Source organism: Bos taurus, chromosome 13, assembly GCF_002263795.3.
Source record: "Bos taurus isolate L1 Dominette 01449 registration number 42190680 breed Hereford chromosome 13, ARS-UCD2.0, whole genome shotgun sequence".
NCBI lineage: Eukaryota > Metazoa > Chordata > Mammalia > Artiodactyla > Bovidae > Bos > Bos taurus.
In genome coordinates, this window is record NC_037340.1 from 42,478,118 (window position 1) to 42,500,495 (window position 22,378).

General features: G+C 51.5%; 1 protein-coding gene across 3 annotated transcripts in view; it reads left to right on the forward strand.

Annotated features, from left to right (window-relative positions):
• SYNDIG1 (synapse differentiation inducing 1) overlaps positions 1-22,378 on the forward strand; it is a 104,162-nt gene that overhangs the window by 64,314 nt on the left and 17,470 nt on the right. For all 3 annotated transcript variants that reach the window (XR_009496793.1, XM_010811288.3, NM_001076263.1), the window contains 1 exon segment: positions 6,463-6,600. Coding sequence is in view for 2 of the 3 variants with exons in the window: in XM_010811288.3 (XP_010809590.1) it covers positions 6,463-6,600 (138 nt within the window). In the remaining variant the exon portion in view is untranslated.

Consider the following 22,378-nt stretch of genomic DNA (forward strand, 5'->3'; position numbering starts at 1 on the left):
GTCGTGTCTGACTCTGCAATGCCATGGACTGGCTCCCCTCTCCATGGGATTCTCCAGGCAAGAATACTGAGTGTGTTGCCATTCTCTTCTCCAGGGCATCTTCCCAACCCAGGGATCCAAGCCACATCTCCTCCTTGGCAGGCGGGTTCTTCACCACTGAGCCACCAGGGAGCCCTGAGGCTGTTCTCTGATCACAGCCCTCTATAATCTGGAACCTTTCTTCTGCCATCAGCTTCATGTTCTTGACATGTTTCGAGAGTCCAGATCAGTTGTTTCTCAGGGGAGCCCTCCTTCTGGGTCATCTGGTGATTCCTGCTGGTTGGATTCAGGTGATGATGCTGTGGGCAGGGCCCCCACGAGGAGACATCTGCCTCCACATGTCCTGTTACCAGCTTGGCATTTCCGTGGGACACCTGACAAGCGGTGATCCCATCCCCTTTTGCAAGTGGCATCTGCCAGGTGTCTCCCAGCCAAACAGCATTTCTCTGGAATTAATAAACATCTTGTGAGGAGGTGCTATGCGAGGATGGAGCACCCCACTTAGTGCTAGCTGTTCACTTACTGGTTTTAACATTCTTTACAAGCTCCTAACCTCATGGCTCCTTTCGTATTCATTAGCTGGGCATTCATCCATGGGGTAGAGTTTTCCCTTCCCCCATATTTATTTATTTACACATTCATTGCTTCATACAGACTGGACCATTGATTGTTAGTTTATAGGTTCCTGTCCATCCTTACAGTGTTCATGGTGTGTTTATTCTCTTTGTTACAGGTTAAACAGCAGGTGCCCCTTCTGGTTGGCTCTGTGTCCTTTTGACACAATTCATCATCTCTTACCCATTTTATCATCATTTCCTGTGCAGCGAGCTGTCCCAGCTCTGTTTTGGATTTGGCAGCCCTGACCCTGAAATCGGTCATTTCTTCAAAGTGCCCTGGTTCCACATATTGGAGAACCGTGTTTAGAAACCGATGTCTAGGTACTGGGTCTGCTCATCACCTGGGAGTGGGTGTGTTGTCCCAGGCCCTTTCCACAGACTGAGCTGGAAGAAACATGTAGCACATACATACACAAGCACATCTGTGTAACCGTATGTGTACACAGTCCCTGTGTACACGGACATACTTATTTTTTTAATCTATTTATAGATAGATGGAAACTAACATCCTCAGTCTAATCCAGTCTGCTCACATCAGTATCACACACTCTTTTTTCAGCTGCTCTTTATCCCATGGGCTGGACGCCTCACCGTTTATGTAACCACTGTCCTTTGAATGAGCGTTTAGGTCATTCCCAATATTTTGCAATTACATACAAGGCTGCAATGAATAACCTTGAGCATGTGTATTTTTCTATTATCGGAGGTGAATCTTCAGGATAAATAACCTAGAAGTGAGATTATTGGGCCAAAATTCAGCACGTATTTAATTGTGCTGCACATTAACAGATCTGCTTCCTAAGGTGGCACCAATTTGCATTCAGCCAGCCTGTGTCCCCACAGCCTAACAGACAGGTTGGCTGATTTAGGTAGAACACGGTACCTTCATGAGGTTTGGCTTCTCCTTTCTTCAAGCGAGGATGGACATCATTCCACTTGGATGAGACGAAACCATCAGAGCACCCAGGCCAGGAATTTCAGATGCTGACCCTGCACTCATGTGACTCTGAGAGTCAAGTCCTAGTTCAAACCAATCCCAACCCATGGTGCCAAAGCTACCTTGGACTTTCCACCTGCAAAGAGTAGGGAACCCAGTGGGTAACGTGTTATATCTCTCTGACAGGTGTAACATAAAGGGGAAGAATAAGATCTAAAAGGGATGAGCATTGCTTTATGCAATTACATGAAGCTCTTACGTGCAGAAAGTCACACACGCAGAAAATCACACTGGGCAGGAAGCTATGACAAACCTAGAGAGCATATTGTTTTTTACTTACAAAAGTTATATTTATACATCTAGTAGGTAAAGCAAATTACACCCATTTCAAAATACATATTTAAACACACATCTGAGTACCTTTCAAAAGGCAAGAAGTTTTTAAGAGAACTTCAGTTTAACAAACAAAGCTAAATGGGGAGAATTTAAGTTTGCACTTGACACAGTATTTAAACAAAACCAAAGGGCTAAAACTCAGTATTTAGACAAAGAATGCAGTTCACTAGTCACTAGGCAAAGAAAATGGCCCATAGCAGATGGCACACAGAATGTCCTCCAAAGAGATATCACTTTGCCAACAAAGGTCCATCTAGTCAAAGCTATGGTTTTTCCAGTAGTCATGTATGGATGTGAGAGTTGGATCATAAAGAAGGCTGAGCATTGAAGAACTGATGCTTTTGAACTGTGGGCTGGAGAACTCTTTTGAGAGTCCCTTGGACTGCAAGGAGATCAAACTGGCCAATCCTAAAGGAAATTAGTCCTGAATATTCATTGGAAGGACTGATGCTGAAGCTGAAACTCCAATACTTTGGCCACCTGATCTGACTCACTGGAAGAGACCCTGATGCTGGGAAAGATCGAAGGAAGGAAAAAGGGGACAACAGAGGATGAGATGGTTGGATGGCATCACCGACTCGATGGACATGAGTTTGAACAAGCTCCGGGAGATGGTGAAGGACAGAGAAATCTAGCATGCTGCAGTCCATGGGGTTGCAAAGAGTCAGACACGACTGAGTGACTGAATAACAGCAATAGTAGACTCGTGGGGCAGTGGTGCCATGCTGGTCAGTGTAGACCTGGGCACCTCGGTGGTCTTAACCCTCCGTGGCCTGGTGGGTCTGACCTGCGTCTCAAGGAGTTCCAGTGCTGTGCTGAGTTCTGATCTGCTCCACTGGCTGCTCCTTGGGCCCCCGATGCAGTGTCTCCAGGTGGGCCATATCCCACGTGCTCCATGTGAGGATGAAGGACGGGGGAGCCCCACCTGTCAGCACGTCGTCTCCTTTGTAAGTTTCATCACCAATAACCTCGCTTCTTGTAGGAAAAACTAGAAATGCAAAAAGAAAGAAAAAAAACCACTGATGTGCCCCCTCGTCTGGAAGCAGCTTAATTTCTGACATTTTGGAGGAAATATGACTTGTTCCACGTTCTACCTCTTTCTTTCCCTCGGTTATTACAAGCGTCTTTCCAGGGCAGTGAATAAGTACCTACATCACCATTTTCCATGACTGCGTAGAAAAGTCCACATGGAGTCCTCTGATTTTGCTGTTTTGAAGCAGTGCTGTCGGGAGCACCATGCAGACTTCACAGGAATTCCCGATTCCCAGTGTCTCCTGGCCTCTGCCTCCCAACCCAGGCCATGCAGAGATGCTCCCCCGAGCAGAGATGCTCCCCCCAGCAGAGATGCTTCTCCCCAGCAGAGAAGGCCAGGGGATGAGGGGGCAGTGGGGGCCCAGGGAGCTACTGTGGGGGTGAGGCCTTGAGAGAGATGAGTGACAAGGCGTGCAGCCCCCTGCACCCTTGCACCCTCGTGTCCATGCTCACAGGGCTGATACGTGTCCAGCCGGGCTCTGTGATTATCCTATGAAATCTTCCCAAGGAAGAAACCTCAGGGGCAGAGAACCAGCTCTCTGCATGGAGGTCACGGCTGAAGGCAGACTGCCTGGCCACGGGGAGGGGGTCCAGACCCGCTCTGCCCACTTGAAACATCTGTTCCTCCAGCCATGTGGATGGTGAACGCCTTTGGATGCTTGCATCCTGCCTTGCACATACTCTAATCTAATGACCAGTGAAGAGGATTTTCAGAAACAGTTGCTGTGTGTGGCTCGTGTCTTGGTGGTGGCAGTTGTGTGTTTTCTCTTCTTGGTTTGTGGGTGTCCCTGTCACCGCCCCAGACCCCCACCCCCGTCTGATGGCACAATGCCCAGGACCAATTGTATCTACAGCAGTGCTGCTGATGGGAGGGAGAATGTACAGAGAGCTGGGCTGTTTTTGTCTGCCCTGTAATTTATCTGAGTTTTTAAAAACCAATTTTAATCAAAATTGACTAGTTGTTTTGATGCCATGTAGCCACAACTTTGTAGTTTACAGAAGTGGCTCCCTTATACTCTAAATAAAACTCTGGGAAGATTTTGAGGGGTGACCCTTTACATGGTCTTGTCATCAGAAGCTGTTTCCAGAGAGGGGAGTTGAGGCCCGGGCATCTCTGTGGGGTCTGTGGTCACAGCTTGCATTGCACTACTCTTTGATTGGAGGACTTCCCACTGACCCCTCTGGCCGCTGGCCTCCCCATCACCACCGTGAAACTGAGCAGTCAAGAAGTGGTCATCAGAATCCCAGGGCGGAAGGGTGTGGAGAAGACACCCCAGCTTCAGACAAGAAGCCACTGAGGCCAGTAGGGTTGGCAGATGACCAGACACTGCTGTTCAGACAGTGGAGAGCACAGAGGTCCAGGGTGACCTGGCCAGCTGGCCAGTTCTGTTGTTTAGGGACATTGTAACCTCCCAGAGGCCAGGGTGTCTTTTGCCAAATAGAAATAACCAGAAAAATAGCCACAGCTGCTATTTTCAGAGCTGCTGTGAGAATCCAGCCAGCCCACATATTTAAAACTCATAGTAAACTAAAACAAAACCTAAAACCTCCAGGGAAGCCCAAACCCTGAACAAGTACCCACAATCAGAGATGTCACGCAGGCACCAGGATTCCCACCTGCATAGACTGACCTGTCACGTGACGCGCATCCTCTCTGGATCTGTCCTTCGGCCCCATCCTCTGTGTCTCTCCTTGGCCCTCAGGTCCTGCCGACTGTGGGGTCCCTTCCCCAGACCCCATGCAGAGGCCCATCAAGGGCAGCGTGGCAGTTCCAGCCCAGTGCTGAGGTTCCTGGAGACCCCACCTGGCCTCCCTGCAGGGGGGCACATGTGCATCTGCCCACAGCCCTCAGTCCCAGACCCCGCCACATGTGACGCCTCCGTGGGGCTGCTGGTTCCACCTCTGCAGGAGTGAGGATGGGTGTCCCCCCTTCCCTTTATTCTTTGGGAGGCGATGCTACAGAGGAAAGGCAGGAGCTCTGCAAACCTGGCCCAGCGGAGGGGAAAGGGAGGGGTACTGGGGATCCGAGGTGTGTGTGTGTGAGCATCTGGATGTGTGTCTGGGTGTGTTTGTGTATGTATGCATGCGTCTGTGTGTATCTGTATGTATCTGCGTGTGTTTGTGTGTCTGTAACCGTGCGTATGTATTCGTGTGTGTGTGCATGTATCTGTGTGTGTGTGTGCATGTGCATGTGTCTGTGTCTGTATGTGTCTGCGTGTATGTCTGTCTACGTGTGTGTGTGTAACTGTGTGTGTCTCTGTGTGTTCAGATGTGTGTTTGTGTGTGTGCATGTGTCTGTGTGTGTCTGTATGTGTCTGTGTGTTTGCATGTGTAACTGTGTGTGTGTGTGCATGTGTCTGTGTGTATCTGTGTCTTTGTCTACATGTATGTGGGTAACTGTGTGTCTGTGTGTATCTGTGTCTTTGTCTACATGTATGTGGGTAACTGTGTGTCTGTGTGTATCTGTGTCTTTGTCTACATGTATGTGGGTAACTGTGTGTCTGTGTGTGTCTCTGTGTGTTTAGATGTGTGTGTGTGCGTGTGTCTTTGTATATCTTTATGTGTCTGTATGTGTGTCTGTGTGTGTAACTGTGTGTGTGTCTGTGTGTGTCTGTGTCTGTATGTGTCTGTGTGTGTCTCTGTGTGTTCAGATGTGTGTGTGCATGTGTCTGTGTGTATGTTTGTGTGCCTGTGTGTGTAACTGTGTGCATGTGTTTGTGTGTGTTTGGATGTGTGTTTGTGTGTGTGCTTGTGTCTGTGTATATCTCTGTGTGTGTTTGTGTCTATGTGTGTGTTTGTGTGTCTGTGTGTGCACATGTGTCTGTATGCGTGGAGGGCAGCTGGGTGCTGGGTGGACAATGTGTCACCCGCTCCCACCCTGGGGGCCCGGGAGAAGGTCAGTCCTTGCCATCGGGGTGAGCCCCTCCCCGTGTGCCTGTTTCCCCCCCAGACAAGACACAAACAGTGCAGCAGGAAGCTTCCTACACAGGCGCAGTGGAGGCTCCGATTTGCAGTTTTATGTGCGTTTGATTAACCAAAACAGGAGGGACACCGGGGCTCAAGACCAGGCCCACGACATCCTTATTTAGGTCACAGTCTAAGGAAAGAAGGCATTCAAGGCAGTGTCCTGGCCCCAACACCAGTCCTGCCTCGTCCTGAAACCAGGTTGATGTCCTAGAACGAGGAGTGGACTCCACACCCCGCCTGTGTGCTCCCCCCAGCCCCAGTCTCCAGTGGACACCCCGCTGTCCACACCCCATCCCAGAGGTCCACTGGGCTGTGGGTTTAATCTCCCTGGAACAGCCCAGAGCCCATCCTTGGGTCTTTCTCTTCCTACGGGGGATGGCACTTGCCGGGCAGGCTTGCTGGGCCTGACCCCCACGTCAGTGATGGTGGGAGACCCATGCTGACCCTCGTCCTCCCGTCCGTCTCTCCCGGCAGAGTGACTACTCCAGCGACACGGAGAGCGAGGACAACTTCCTCGTGATGCCCCCGCGGGACCACCTGGGCCTCAGCGTCTTCTCCATGCTCTGCTGCTTCTGGCCGCTGGGCATCGCCGCCTTCTACCTGTCCCACGAGGTAAGGCCTCCCGTCGGCCACACATATGCAGCCAGTGCGCCCAGGCTGGCGAGGACGGGGTGGGGTTGCTGCGGGGGAAACCTGGTCTCAGGGGCCCAGCCTCACCCCAGCAGACCCGGGCTCATCCTCAGAGGGCGGCCGGGGGGGAAGCGGCAGGTTGGGATCCGGGCCTCCGAGCAGACACTCGTGGGGTGCCAGCAGGACCGACCCTGTGTTGGGAGAGTCCGTTGGGGCACTGGAACAGAGGCAAAGTGGGTTCTGTTTTCTCTGTGAAAGGCTCACACATAAAATAGAGTCCCGTGGCATGGCGCCTGTGCACGCATCCCAAACAGCCTGTCTCGGCCAGTAACTGGGCCCTCTGTCCAGTGGCAAGGCTCTAAGAGAGTCAGTTCCTGGCCCTTTTTCATGGCCAACCTTCTCCTTGTGCCTTCATGGAGCCCAGGTTTTAAATACTTCCTCTGTGTTCCTGTCACTCAGAAACTATCTATATTCCCATTCTTATTAATCAAAGGAAGACATGTACTTGTCAATTAAAGAGGGAGTTTCAGCCTCACGCGTTATCCCCACCAGATGGGGAGAAAGGCAGCCCCTTCTGTTGCTCCAGAGCCCACAGCGTCCTCAGGGCACCTGGGGCTCCCTCTCCAGTGTCCGTGGCTCTGGGGCCGTCCACCCAGGCCTTATGCTGGAAACGTTCATTCCTCTTGCTTTGAGAAGGACCCTGGCCTCTCACTGCTTCTTGCTGTTGTCTGTCCCAATTCAGTGTGTTGGGTGAGAGTGCCTTTGTGTGCTCCTGTGTCCCCTACCCCGCTTCCCTGATCCTACAAGGAGTGAGGAGGGAGAGGAGAACCCACTAGTGGCCCCCAAGGGCAGCCCCTCTTAGCAAGGAAACCAAGAGGCCCCAGAGGCCCTTCCAGGGGAGCGTGGTGCGGCCGCTGCTCTGAGATCTTGGTCGCAGAGGATGGACGGATGTTGGGAAGGGTGATGGAGCCGTCCTACTTGGCCAGAGTTGTGCCCAGTGGTTGTTCCACATCCAGCTTTGGCCTGGAGGGTCTGTCTGAGCATCTCTTTGGTGAGTTGGTTCTATACACGCCAGAGGCCCCTACTCTGGGGTACACAAACCCAGGCTGTAGAACTAGACTCCCGGCCATCAGGGGCCTGGGGGTGGTGAGTGGAGTGAGTCTGGGAGCTCCTGGGCCCAAGCAGTGGCCATGGGTGCTGCTTGTGCCCAGGATTGGGACACACAGTGGGACCTGGACAAAGGCACATGGGCAGATGGGGCCTCCAGAAGACCTCAGGCTCAGAGCCCACCACTCCGTGTCAGTAGCACCCTGATTCCTGCGTTACAAACAGGCAAGAGGGTTCCACCAGGTGAAGGAAGGTCCAGGAGGGTGGAGCCAAGGGAAGCCGGGTGTGACGTCAGCGCCCTCTGCATTCAGTCCTGACACATCCAGGCCAGCCTCCTGTCCTGGCCTGCTGACTCACCCTATCCCCTGCAGAGGGTGCCCTCCACACTAGAGCTGTGTTTTAATTGCCAAATTGTAGAATGGGACCAATATTTTTACTCTGCAAGTGGACATTGGTGTCACCTGCCAGCAGGGGCTGGGTGAACCCTGGGTAAGCAGAGGTAGGGTCCAGGTCGTTCCTGATCTCCGCTTCTCCCTGACCCTGGGGGAGGCCTGTCTCTGGAGCAGGGCAAGGCAGGCATAGCATCTTTGTCTGAAAGATGGTAAATACAACAAAAATCCAGCCACAATTGTGGAGACTGGCATTAGATCCTTCTTCTCAGGTTGGGAAGATCTCCTGCAGAAGGAAATGGCAACCCACTCCAGTACTCTTGCCTGGAGAATCACATGGACAAAGGAGCCTAGTAGGCTACAGTCCATGGGGTTGCAAAGAGTCAGACACGACTGAGCGACTTCACTTTCACTTTCTCAGAGAGTAATGTTATCCTTCACACCTTAAGAACCTCCTAGACCCAGGCCTGACCAGTCAGGATGTTTAATACCTTCAGTGGAAAGGATTCTGATCATTTATTAACAGCAAATGTGCTGCCCACATTCTTGGAGTGAAGAGCAAGTGTTTGGAGGCCTGAGGGATTGTCTTCACTCTTGGAATAAGAGGAGGGGCTCCGAGGTCCCCCGCTCTCAGCCCCTCTTCTCTTTGTGCTGTGAGCGTGGATTGCCCCTCAAGGAACATGGTTCCATGGGAGCTTGTGGCTGAGACCCGGGCACTGCGGGCCTGGGAGGCAGGCAGCCCCAGGCACCCAGCGCTCCAGCCCAGCCCTGAGGCCCCAGGCCTTCTGCCCCTAACTCTAAAGCCCAACTGCAGACACTGGAAATGGGAATTGTCAGCACACACCTGAGTCCCCGGATGAAGGGGCAGCTGGATGGAGACGTGGGGTCTTTTCTCCAACAGATTTTATGATTTGAAAAAGGCCGTAAGAAAGTATCAGTGAGGTGGGCAGCGTCTGTACCTGCCAGGTCCCTGTCCGGGTTAAACACCCTACACCTGCCTTCTCAGGCAGTCCTGGCCAACAGTGTCGACAGCCTCAGCGGGGTTAGAAAGTCGTGTTGTCTGGCTCCACCGACCTGCTCCATCAGAGCCACCAGGGTGGGGTGTGGAGCCTGCATTTGAACAAGCCTCCCTCGCTCCTGAGGCTGCTATAGTCTGAGCTGTTGCACACGCATGTTCTCTCGGGAAGTCCGTGACAGGGCACTGCCCTCACATCGCTTGGTGGCTATGGGATCAGGGAGGGTGATGGCATCCCAAGGCAAGACCTGGCTGGCAGTGGGCCTGGCCCAGAGCCACACCCGGAAGAGGCAGCGAATTGGAACTGACAGTGTGGAGGACTCGGCGTGGAGGCCCAAGTGTAGTATCTGTCCACAACTTCATTTGCTCCAGTGCTTATCATTTGATCCAGCCCCCAGCGTAGGCACCAAGGAGAGAGGAGAATGTTATGTGTAGTTTGGGTGGGTTCACCAAGGAACCGATGCTCTGAGTGATGTTGAGGGTGGAGAGGAACCCAAATTTGCTGAGCGATGCTAGGACCTAGTTGATGTGCTCACTTTGTCTTATTTAATCTTTGCAATGAGTCTGAAAGCTGGGAATTTATTATCCCCATTTTATAGGTGAAAAAGCTGAAGTTTCAAGGGATTAAATAATTTCCTGAAATCAGAGATGTAGCAAGTATGGTACATGATGCATATATCAATGTTTCTAACCCTCAAAATCAAATTTCCTGCAATATAACTTTTTAAGACTTTTTTATTTTATTTTTTGGCCATGAGACATGCGGGTTACCCAGCCAGGGATGAAACCCACACCCCTGAAGTAGAAGCGCAGAGTCTTAACCACTGGACCACCAGGGAAGTCCCCTCCTTCCCCTACCGCAGTATAACTTTGACTTTTATCTGCAAACAAAAAATAAAAGCACAGTTCTCATGTCTAAATCCATCGTCCCCACTTGCTTAGAGTGTGTTACAGTGAGGAAAAGAACCCTTCTAGAAGGGACTGGGCGTTTACCTAGGTGCCTTCACCTGTGTGGCAGGTTCGAGCTTGAGACTGGAGCTGGAAGACCCTTCCGTCCCCCCACCACCCAGAGGCCCTGAGTCTGGAGCCAAGGGAAGCCTGAGGGCTCCGTGCGCTGTGTCTGCCTCAGGCATTGTCTACACTGAGCATCTATCACGTCCTGATTTCATTTCATTTCACAAAATGTTTCTTTCCTTTATTATCTGCACTATTATAACAATAATTAATTAAATGAGAAAAGGGAATTAAGAGCCAGATTATGAATTTTATGAATAGCACCAGTGCTTAAAAGTATTATTTAATATTTCATAAAGAATCTGTAGCTGTCTTCCGCAGAAGACTTGTTGCATCAGCAGAAGCAGAAATCTGTATTTCTCTCTTCCCTTAATTACTTATGCAGAGAATGTGTTCCTCTTACAACAGGAATATTTTTAATTAGCAAACTGAAGGCTTGATTGAGGAACTTAGATTATCTGTCATCTGAGTTCCCATTCCTTCCGGCACCAATTGGAACTCGTCCTGGCTCTTCGGGCGAGTGGTCAAGTGCACTGGGACATACAGAACAAAGCCCATCAGAGCCTCATTCAGACTCAGAGAAGTGGCACCGCCATGTGAATAACGGGTGGAAAGCCCCAGGCCCGGCCCTTCGAGGGGCTCGCATGTGTGTCTGATACAAACACATGCACACCCATTTTTCTGTTTGGTCGTTTCCTAAAGATGAACCTCGTGGCTTACAAATGTGGTGTCTCCTGAGGGTGTCCAGACACAACCAGGAGGAGTATGCCATGACAAAGATCAAGTCAAGCCACCAAATACTCTGGGCACACGCCCTACTCAGGTCTGTGGGAGCCAACACAAACCCCCCACCTCGGGCCCCCTGGAGGCAGTGCCATCCTCTGAGCTACCCACAAGGAGAGGCTTCCATCAGTCATAGACTGAGGGCGCCCCACTGGAGGAAGCCACAAAGACAGAAGTGATTTGAGGGACCCGGGAGGGCAGGGCAGGGCAGTGCCCAAGAGCCCTGAACACACACTGCAGTCGGTCTGTTAACTGAGGGTTTTTGAACCCACGCTGCAGTCGGTCTGTTAACTGAGGGTTTTAAACCAAAGGATAAAGATGGGAAATAAAACAGGTGTCAGAGGGCACCACCCAGAAGCAAAATGCTCTGGAATAGTCAACTCAGAGCAGAAAATCCTTCCACAAGAAAGCGAGCAGATGTGTCAGGCACTGTGGGCCTCTGTGGGTTTCTGCTTTGCACCCTGGGGGTCGCTGGAGACAGATGGAGGGAGACGGGGCCTTTCACCTCCCTCCACCCCCACATCAGCCAGGAGCTTGGTTCCAGCAGAGTCTTGACTGGCAGATGCCGCAGGTGTTTTGAGGAGCTGTCACCTGTCCATCTCTAGCCATTCATCTCACCAGAGGGACCGGCATTTCCACGCTCTCCCAGCTAAACCCTGTCACAAACAAGGACAGGTTTTTGAAATGCTCTTGTTTGTTCAAAGCTGTGTGCTTGGAACAGGTGCATCACGTAAAACTGGACCCTTATGTCCTCCCTGCACTGAGTGCTGTGGTTTATTATCATCCACAGGTCTGGAGTTAATGCTTTATGTATGTCACCATGTCCCTTTTTTTGTCCTCAAGTTCGTTATTCCCAAATGCCTTCTGATTTATAGGAAGTAGAGTACCGCCGGTGACTGCACTGGTAAGTTCTAGCAGACTCGGAATTAGCACAAGACCCGGTTTCATATATGAGAGTCCCAGGTCCTCTAACAGAGCTACCATCTGGTTCAGCAAGGCAACAAAGCACTGGTAACTAAATACTAAAGCCGTGAACCCTCTAGAGTCACAGGGAAGGACCTGGCAAGACCCCCTTCCAGTCTCAACAGGTGTGGAGAAGCAGGAGTGACCAGACCACCTGGGAAGGAAGGCAGAAGGGGTGGGAAGGATTTGGACAGACCAACCTCTTCCCCTCAACCACCAAGGTTATGGTAAAGGAACTACTGGGGCTGCAGGAGTCCCACCAGGCCCGGGATTGGTGTTGACTTTGCAGAAGTGGAGTGAAAACATGGCTAGAAAGATAGCCTAATATATCAGACGGATATATTTTAACCTGTATCTCCCCCTCCACCCCTCCCCCCATCCACCCCTCCACCCCTCCCCGTCCACCCCTTTCTCTCTCTTCCTCTCTCCCTCCCTCTCTTCCTCCCTCCTTCCCGAGCTCTCCTCCTCTGTCGCTATCTCCATCTCTGTATGTATATTTAATATGCTGATTGTAGCTTCCGAGAGCTGTTTTGCAACTTCTGGATCTAAACAATTCTTTATAAATATTAATGATCCGGTGCAGCCAAGACAAACCAGATTTCTGATCTATTTTTCTTCCTCTGGGATGCATGCTGGAGTTGAGTCACTGATCTCAGCTTGTTTTGGTGGATAAATGAACAAACGCTCTTGTCTGTTCCGTTCCCTGGAGTGGGTTAGCTGAATTTTTTTTTTTTCAGTTATAGGATATGTACTGTCTCAGTAATTAGTGTCCTGATTTTGTGCTTATTTGTTCGGAGCAGAGAACCCCGTGTGTTGATTGTCCAAGGGCAGAGCGCCTGCAGTGCACGGCAACCTGGAGTGAAGCGCACAGCGGGTGTTACATTCTTCCCTCTGGCCTCATGCTCACCTCCGATTACATTGCCGAATGCGTGATCTTTTTGCTTTGGGACTCTGGGATGGTGTGTCGAAAGCTCTGAGGACATAGCCTCTAAAAAGGCTGGTCTTTTCTTTCACCTCTCTTCTGAGATTGAGGCTCTGCATGTGTCCTGTGACAACTTGAGAAATAAACAAACCAAACAGCTGTGGTCTCAGGAGGTCTCGCCTCCGTGCAGTGGCCCGTGACCTCCATGGCCCAGCTTGTGAAGGCTGAGTCCAGTCCAGCCACATTCAGCCAAGAGGGCCCTGGTCTGTGACAGATGCCAGTCTCAGCACAGGCATCTCCAGGCCCAGCCACAGGGGTGGCTAGGCCACTGAGCCATCTCACAGTCCGTAGCACGAACGGACTGGACAGTACCTCCTGTGTCTGGACTCACGATACAGTGACGTCAGCAGGACATAGAAATCTGGGGGCCATTGTGATGACTCACTGCTCGGTGAAGTCCGCCGAGTGGACTCTAGTGGCAATCAGGGCCATTGTTGGTACATCTCTGACGCTGTGATGTTGCCATTAGTGGAATTTAGCCTTTTGCACTGAAAGACCCGTCACTGGGCTGCGTCACCCAGGAGGCCGGCTGTACGTGGATGTTAAAGGTCCTGATGACGTTACACGGGTACCTCGGGCGTAGGAATTGGTGCAGCGAGAGGACGGGACCTCGGCCCCTGACTCAGGGTTGGGCTGGGGCTGCTGCTCTCAGCAGGGCTCCTCTTTTCTTGCTTCCTTGATGAGCTTTGGCATTTTCTGGTGCTTGAGAGTTGCATGAATCCCAGACACAGAGCTTTAGAGGATGCTGAATTTAGAGCTGGAAAATTACCTTGAGCACAGCACGTACTGTGACCTGCAGAGCGTGTGTGGAGCACTCCTCGTTCTTATTTTTCCTTCTCTCCTTTTAGATGGGGGATTCTTCATCCTTAACCTTTAATTTTATTTAAATTACAAATAAATAGGAAGGAGTCCTTGAAACAAAACTGCAGCCTGTGTTTACATGGGTCTAAGCTTTTTGCCTCACAGTCATGTCCATGCACATACAAGGGCGGGATCGAAGGAGCCCTGTGTGCCCAGCCCAAGCTGGTCGGGGAGAGCCGTGGGGCCAGCTGCTTTAAAAGTAAAGGAAAGATAAAGAAGCAGGGAGTTCTTAGGTGATATGATGCAGATGGCTTAGGGGGTGCAAGACGCAGCAAGATGTGCAGGTGGAGAGTGTCCTTTAGAACTGGCCCTGCACTGGGGGCAGAGACATGCAGGTGATGAATGTGGCCCTGGGCCCCTCCCATCCCCTCTCTGGCACAGCTGGGGTTCTTCAGGCAGCTCCACGGTCTGGGGCCACTTTGGCTCATCTCAGTCCCAGGTGGATAGTATCAAAGCCCCAGCAATTGCCCTTTCCATCCAAACTGAGTGAGGTGTTGAAAGCCAGCTTTAACCCCAAAGCTTCCCCACTACCCACATTCTGCCCTCACCACACCCCCTCCTGCCACGACCTCTGCCCTGTCCCAGGCCTGCACTGCCCACCACCAGACCGGGTCTCTGGTGGTCCCGTTTTGGTCACTAAGAGCCTCAGAAGCTTCCAGGCTAGGTTTACGGGCACACAATACTGAGAATAGGGACTTCCCTGATGGTCCAGTGGCTAAGACTCTGCGCTCCCAATGCAGGGAACCCGGGTTCCATCCCTGGTTTGATCCCACACGACACAGCTAAGACCCAGTGCAGCGAAACAAATAAAAATAAATAGATAAATATTTTAAAAGGGGAGAAAGTACTGAGAACAGACTGGCAGTACTTTGTGGTAATCCCAGGAATCTAAGCACAGTGAAGTCATGTTAAGTCCATCTTGAGACCCTCCCCCTGGAACTCAGTTCTAAAATCAGTCTCTGCCTTCCTGAGATGACTGCATCATCTTGCCCGGTCCTTAGAGGTGTATGAAGTGCCTTGCATTCCTCTGGAAATGACAGGCAGCCTTTCAGAACCACAGTGGAGCTTATAAGCAACGAATGTTCGTCCAGCGCCCTCCGTGTCCATGTAAGACGTCCTGGGCCTCGCCCGTCGGGGGCACTGGGAGTGCATCTGTGCCCGTCACGTCGCACAGGAATGCGTGCTGATCCAACTCAGAGAATACACCTGATTGCTCTGACCCTTAAGCTGGTTTTCAGATAACTGAAGGTGTCTCACAAGGACCGCTCACTGTCAAAGTCAGTTTATTATGCATGAATTTCAAATCAGGACATGGGGGGCCAGAATTCGGCTGACCCGCTGGAGTCTGAAGGAGGCTGGAGCCCCCGGGGCGACAGGTCCCCTCAGGGTGCGTGGCCTCTCTTCCCAAAGCTGTCCTGGGGCTTCCCCGGGGAGGCGGGTGGCCCGGGTGCAGGGAAGCGCCGTCTGCAGCCTGGCCTTCTGGAGGCACGTGTGTTCATCTGCGGCAGCAGGTGCAGGAGCAGGTGGCTTGGTTCCGTGGTCCGAGGGCTGTCTCTGCCCCAGGTCGGCTCCCATCACCAGTCCAGGAGGAGAGTTTGGAATCTGTTTCCAGGCCCAGACCTGGAGGTGCTCAGGGTGCTCTGGATGCCAGCGGAGAGTGTTTTCTTTCCTCTGTGGATAGATGCAGCACTGGCCCACGTTCAAGGTTGCAAACAGCACACAGATGCCCAGGCCTCCCTGTCTGCCTCCCGTCCACTGCATTCACTGGGCTCTGACTCCTCGCACCCTCCGGGTACCAGCCTCGTCCTCACCACTCTCCTGTCAGCCCCTTCACCCAATTCCTGATCTCATGGCCCCTTTTCTGAGGCCTTCGCTGTCCCAGCTCAGGACCCTGTTTCCAGCGCCTCTCCTCTCGGGGCCCCATGTGCGGATGGGCCCAGGCTGGTCCCGAGCTCACAGGCCTCAGTGACTCCGCAGCCCACAGAATAGCAAGTGCCCCCCACCTGGAGCCCAGAGCCCCTTGGGCCCGGACTTAGGTGTCTGACCCCCAGGACCCCACAACCCACCCCTACAGCATCACCAGGGCCCAGCACCTCCCAGGAGGCCTCTCTTGGCCCAGAGGACCCCTCAGTGTTCACAGCTCTGTGCGGGCACACTGTGACCCTGATATGCAAGGGGGACCATCAGGGAAACGTGCTGGGCATTTCTGGCTGTTTTGTTCCATGGCTCCCACCTCATTGGTGTGGGGACCGGCTCTGAATGCAGGATTCACAGAGAATCAGACCAGACCCACACTTCACCAGCATCTGAAGAAATACAGTCTAGGAAGAGAGGACTGTAACTCAGGAGTTCTGAGCTGTAACCAGATGTACCTGTGGGTCCCCCTGCTTTGTCCGAGTCTGTCACATCTGTGCTGACAGCTGCAAGGCCGCTTGATATCAGTAACAAGGAAATACTGCCCCGTGGATATTACATCTGTTTATCATCAAGCTGATAAGCACCTGACTGTTTAAATGCAGACAAGTTCCACTTGCCTCCATTCTTGGCATAAGAGCCTTTCATGAGAAAGGCCAGTTCTTTCTGAAATTTCCCTGTTATATCATCACCCTGAGACCAGGGAGACCCAGAGTGACTGGGTTTATTTCCCTAGATAGCAACACTTCCCCAGCAGACAGGAGCTGTCTGGCTCCAGCCAAGAGACTAGGGAGGGCTGCCTTTACTCAGGACAGAGGACTTAGCCCTTTGGTGCCAGGACAGGATCGGGTGTGCCCTAAACACCCCAGCCATCTAATCGAAGACTTCGACCCCCACCAGAGCCCATCTGCTGCACTTGTCTCCCAGCAGAGAAATGGGACATCCCAGGCACAACGCGGGTGCCCCACAAGCCATAAAACTGAAGAACGGCCCGGGCGGCAGGACATAAAAGTGCTCTTGGCACAACCTTTATGAACCTGCAAGATGATTAACTTTATTTCCCAGGAACTTAACAGAATTCAAAATCCAGGGGAAGGCTTCAAGCAGAATCGGGCTTAGCTATATTTCTAAATTTATCTAAACTCAGAGCTCTTCCCCTTAGCTCCCAGGATAGAATTATAATGATAGTCTGTCGTCAGAAATCGTGGCAGAAGGGTTTCAGCTCACAATGGGCTGTGGACGGATGGGGGGCTGCCTCGCTGTCCAGTCAGCTGCATCTCCAGGGTGTGCTATTTGTGGTCTGTGGCCTAAATAGGAGTCTAGTAAACACACTCCAGTTGTCTGCCTGGTTGGTGTGAAGACAGAAACAGGGGAGCAGGTCCAGGAACAAGGGGCCTGAATGAGAGAGCTCTTCCCCAAGTCGCCCGCTCTCCTTAACTGAAATGAGTTCCTGAGCTGAGGCGATGCCCTGATGGGGACAGTGAATTCATTGAGACCTTGGGAAACAGCTGGGAAACGGGATGAGAAGGGGCCACTGGCCTTCAGGAGACAGTCAGGCTTCCTCAGTCCTTCTTGGAGGCAGTCCATGAACAGATAAGACAGACACATGGTTAAAGTCCTCGCTGACAAGCTGTTGTCAAGGAGGAGTCCTGCTCACCATTTAAATGCTCGCAATAGAGTTATTTATTACAGGCAGATGAGTATAGCCCAACAGGCGTGTCGGGGAAAGAAATGAACAGAAGGTAACGATACCTTAAGAGAAAAGTCCTAGAAAGCATGGATGCTCAGACATTTCCACTGCAGCAGTACTGCCCCCAACGTCTTCTTCTGTCCCATAGAAGTCAGTGGCTTATTTTTTGAAGAAGTTCTTTCAGTGGCCTCTTTATCGAAGTCTTAATGACATTAGTACCTTAAGTAGGTGAGCAGCGTCCTTGTGATATTTTAACATCCATTTAGTCAGCCCCCCTGGCTCTGTCCATCATGCTTCCCCACAGTCATGTGACACTCCTTTAAACATGGACACCCTAACACCGGGGGATGTAGCCTGGGGGGACACTCCCATAGAGGCCGAGCACCGGGAACCCCCTGAGCCCGCTTGTCCTGTTCATGGACCCACAGATCGAGGTCCTCCGCTCCAGGGCCTCCCCTCATAGGTGGCTTTGCTGGGGACACAGGACGCTGTCATCCCCACACACCATCCCTGAGGTAGCACCCACTTTTGTCCCCACCACCTCCTCTCCCCAGAGTCCTGGACATCCTCTTTCAGCTCAGGAAGTATGGGCAGCTGGGTGGTCTTCCCCTCCCCACCCTCTTCCCCTAGTGGAAAGTATGCGCGTGTATGCGTACACGCTATGTCACTTCAGTTGTGTCTGACCCTTTGTGACTTCATGGACTGTAGCCCTCCAGACTCCTCTGTCCATGGGATTTTTCAGGTAGGAATACTCGAGTGGGTTGCCATGCCCTCCTCCAGGGGATCTTCCTGACCCAGGAATCGAACCCATGTCCCTGTCATCTCCTGCATTGAATGGCGAGTTCTTTACCAGTAGTGTCACCTGGCGGGGGCAGGGGTTGGGGGCTGGCAGGTCCTAGATCCCACCAGGGCAGGCAGACAGGCCAGCAGGGTCATCCATGGGCTTGTGGGAAATGAGTTCATAGTGATGTTCACCAACTTCCAACTGAAAGTTAGCATTTCTCCCCATTGTGAAAATGGCCCCTAGCTCGAGATGGTCCTGGTGGAGCCCTGAAGGGGCTCCCAGAGGGGCCAGAAAGGTGGTCCTGCAGCATGGCTGCGGGTCAGAACCGGGACGACAGAATCGAGGGCTGAGCCTAAATGTCCTTTTCTTGCCAGGGTCACTTCTGGCCCACATAAGTATGCTCCTTCCAGCCTGTTGTTCTGCCAGCCCAAAAGCCCCGAGGAGAGAAAGACATCATCCCATTATCTTCATATTTCGCTCTCATCTTTGAAGCTGGCAAAAGATGCTCTGTATGAAAATGTCCCTTCCCGCCGTGCGTAATGCTAATGTCTTCCACATAATAAAGCTAATGGAATATGTTACACGCTGGAAATAGCTGCAGTGACCTTTCTTCTTTGTAGAAGACGCTCTTACTTCTTTCCCTCTCTCTCCTTCCCCTCTTCCTTTGCTTCCACCCCGTACCCCCACCGGCGCCCAGCTTTTGCGTGTCAGCTTTCAGGAGCATCTTCCAGAAACAACAGCAAAGAGAGTCATCAAATGACATGGAGGAAGCACTCCTTTCCCCCAGTTACGGCCTCTGCAAAGTCCCAGATTCTTCCAGGAGGAGGAGCAGACCTTGGGGGCATAGCTGGAGGTGCAGGTCACACCTGAGCCCTGGGGCCCTTGTTTGAAGCCCCTGTAACTTAGAACTGCCAGAGGGTCTACAGGGAGGCTGTGGTCTTAGGTTTATCACTTTTTCCAGCTTTATTGAGGTATAACTGACAAAAATTTAAGGTGTATAATATATCACTTACACTGCAAAAGTGGAAAAGTGTGTGTTTAGAGCAGGCATCTGAATTGTTGGAACCCTTAGCTGAACTTGACCATTCCTGGTGGCTGGGAAGGACCTGGACTGGCTGGGCCTCTCTGAGCTGCCACCCCGGGCCCCCCGGGGTCCACGGTCCCTTGTCAGGGTTCAGACTATCCTCTCAGTGAAGCTGTCGTTAAGTGAACGGAAGGTGGCAGGTCCCTGCATGCACGCCATTCATCGGTGTCCTTTCCTCCTCGGCTTCTAGGAGGTGATGAGAAAAGCAAGACAGAGGTCAGCCAGTTTGTACCTGACCCAAAGGTGGGACCCAGCAAAAGGAATTGTCTGGAAGGGGTGGGCAACAGGGAAGAGTGACATTCAGACTAGCCTGTTGTTTCTGATTCCTCCGCCAGAAAGGCACTTTCCTCCAAAAGATTTTTCTTGTTTCTTACAATGGAGAGTGGAGAAGAGGGTGGCGAGACTATTGAAAAAGACTGCTTCCAAAAGGGGCAGACACACCAATGAAAGGAAAAGCAGAGGGACTTCCCTGGCAGTCCAGTGGTCAAGACTCTGCCTTCCAATGAAGAGGATGCAGGTCTGATCCATGGTCAGGGAGCTAAGATCCTACATGCCTTGGGGCCAAAAAACCAAAACAAAAAGCAGAAGCAATATGTAACAAATTCAATAAAGACTTAAAAAGAAATAAAGTGAAAATATTTTTTTTAAAAAAAGGAGGAACAGAGAGAAAGTCTGTGGGCCCAAGACAGCTCTCCCCTCTCTCCTCTATCTGCCCTTCCTGTGCTCATGTCCACCGACAGTCTCACAGGAACTGGCCTTTACGAGGCATAAATGGGGCCATACATGTGCACACACACACATGAGTTTAAGGACCTTACCCATATACTGTGCTTGCAAGGTTTGTAAAGTCAGAGAGATATCATATTGTCACTGTGTAATAGTCTAGCCTTTGTTGTCATTGTGTTGTTATTTAGCTGTGTCCGACTCTTGTGCGACACTATGGACTGTAACCCGTGTCTCCTGCATTGGCAGGAGGATTCTTTACCACTGACCCACCATGGAAGCCCCAGTCTAGCCCTTACTGGCTAACTTTTCTTATTTTAATGAGCTTATCTGACTACAAAGCTCCAGAGATAAAAGGACCATATCCCGGGCAGTGACCAGAACATGCCTGACCCCGAATCCCTGCGGTGTGACCCAGCCACACTTTCATGTCTAAACTCACAGAGGGTGGAGTTTCCAGTGCTAGGGCAGAGGAGACATGACCCTGAGCCTTCTGCAGGGTTTCAGACCCTGCAGGGACCACAGAACACTGGCAAGTTGAGGCCCCCAAGTCTAAGTGGACTCATTAGACGTGCGCCAAGAAATACGAGGTACAAACCCCAGCCTCCCCAGAGAAATGCCCCAAGACTTCTACAGAAGGGGTGAGTCCTGCTGCCTCAGGGAGGCTGGTGTGGTCTCCTCAAACACTCGCAGTCTCCATGCCCCCTGCCTGGTTCTGCAGTGAAAGTGTTTGACACACCACACCTGCCCCTGGTTTTCTGAGAAGCCTCTGCCTTTTATTTTGGGTGCCGATCCAGTCATTTCTGCAAAGCCAACCACCCTGCGCCTCTAGGCATAAAACGACCTTATTTTGGGGGGCTCCAAAATCACTGCAGATGGTGATTGCAGCCATGAAATTAAAAGACGCTTACTCCTTGGAAGGAAAGTTATGACCAACCTAGATAGCATATTCACAAGCAGAGACATTACTTTGGCCAACAAAGGTCCGTCTAGTCAAGGCTATGGTTTTTCCTGTGGTCATGTATGGATGTGAGAGTTGGACTGTGAAGAAGGCTGAGCGCCGAAGAATTGATGCTTTTGAACTGTGGTGTTGGAGAAGACTCTTGAGAGTCCCTTGGACTGCAAGGAGATCCAACCAGTCCATTCTGAAGGAGATCAGCCCTGGGATTTCTTTAGAAGGAATGACACTAAAGCTGAAACTCCAGTACTTTGGCCACCTCATGTGAAGAGTTGACTCATTGGAAAAGACTCTGATACTGGGAGGGATTGGGGGCAGGAGGAGAAGGGGATGACAGAGGATGAGATGCTGGATGGCATCACTGACTCGATGGACATGAGTTTGAGTGAACTCCAGGAGCTGGTGATGGACAGGGAGGCCTGGCGTGCTGCGATTCATGGGGTCGCAAAGAATTGGACAAGACTGAGTGACTGAACTGAACTGAACACCATGCTCATGGTTGGAATCCAGGATGCACTGTGGGAAGGCCTGTCTCTGCTCATCGTGTCTGGGGTCTCTCAAGGCCGGGACATCTGTGGCTTCGTCACACCCACGTCTGGGCACTGATGCTAGCTGTTGGCTGGGACTTCACATCTGTCCACAGGAGCACCCACTACACGGCCTTTCCATGTGTCCCTCCATGTTGGCTGATCTGACCTTCCTCATGGCGTGGCAGCTGGACTCCCAAAGTGAGTGTCCCACAATACCAGGACAGAGCACGACACCTTGGTAAGACCCAGTCTCCGAAGCCATGCCGCATCACCACCACCAGACGCTGCCGGCCGAGGCCTTGGTAATGGTCCACCCAGACTGGTGGGAGGGAACATAAGAGTCACAACTCTAGAAGATTGTGAGGAATGGAAAACATCGCAGCTACCACCCTGGGGAAAATACAGTCTGTCATAGCTGCACTGACAGGGATGGAAGAAAATTAGATACATAACACTGTGATACTCTTCGGTTCACAGGAAATGAAATGAAAAAGGATAGAACAGCTTTCTTTCCTAAATACTATATTCAGAAAGAACACATGAAATTAGCAAACCCTCTGAAACCTAAAATGCCTTCTAGTTTATGAGGTCATGGCATTATTACAGTAAAAAGTAAAGGGTATTTTTACTCCAACACAATTATACTTATCAAATGCAAGTTGGCACGCATGACACTGATGATAAACACTTTGCCTAGTGAAGACAGAAGGGCTGAGAATCTTGTGAATTTTCAATTAGCAAACAGCACTATGCTGGTAAGGCTAAATGACAGTATTAAATATGCTAAATGATTTCTTCTGGCTGTGCTGGGTCTTCACCGCTGCTCGCAGCGAGCAGGGGCTACTCTCGAGTTGTGGGCATGGGCTTCTCGGGGTGGTGGCTTCTCTTGTGTGAAGCACGGGCTCTAGAAGGCAGGCTCAGTAGTTGTGATACAGGGGCTTAATTGCTCTGTGGCACGTGAAA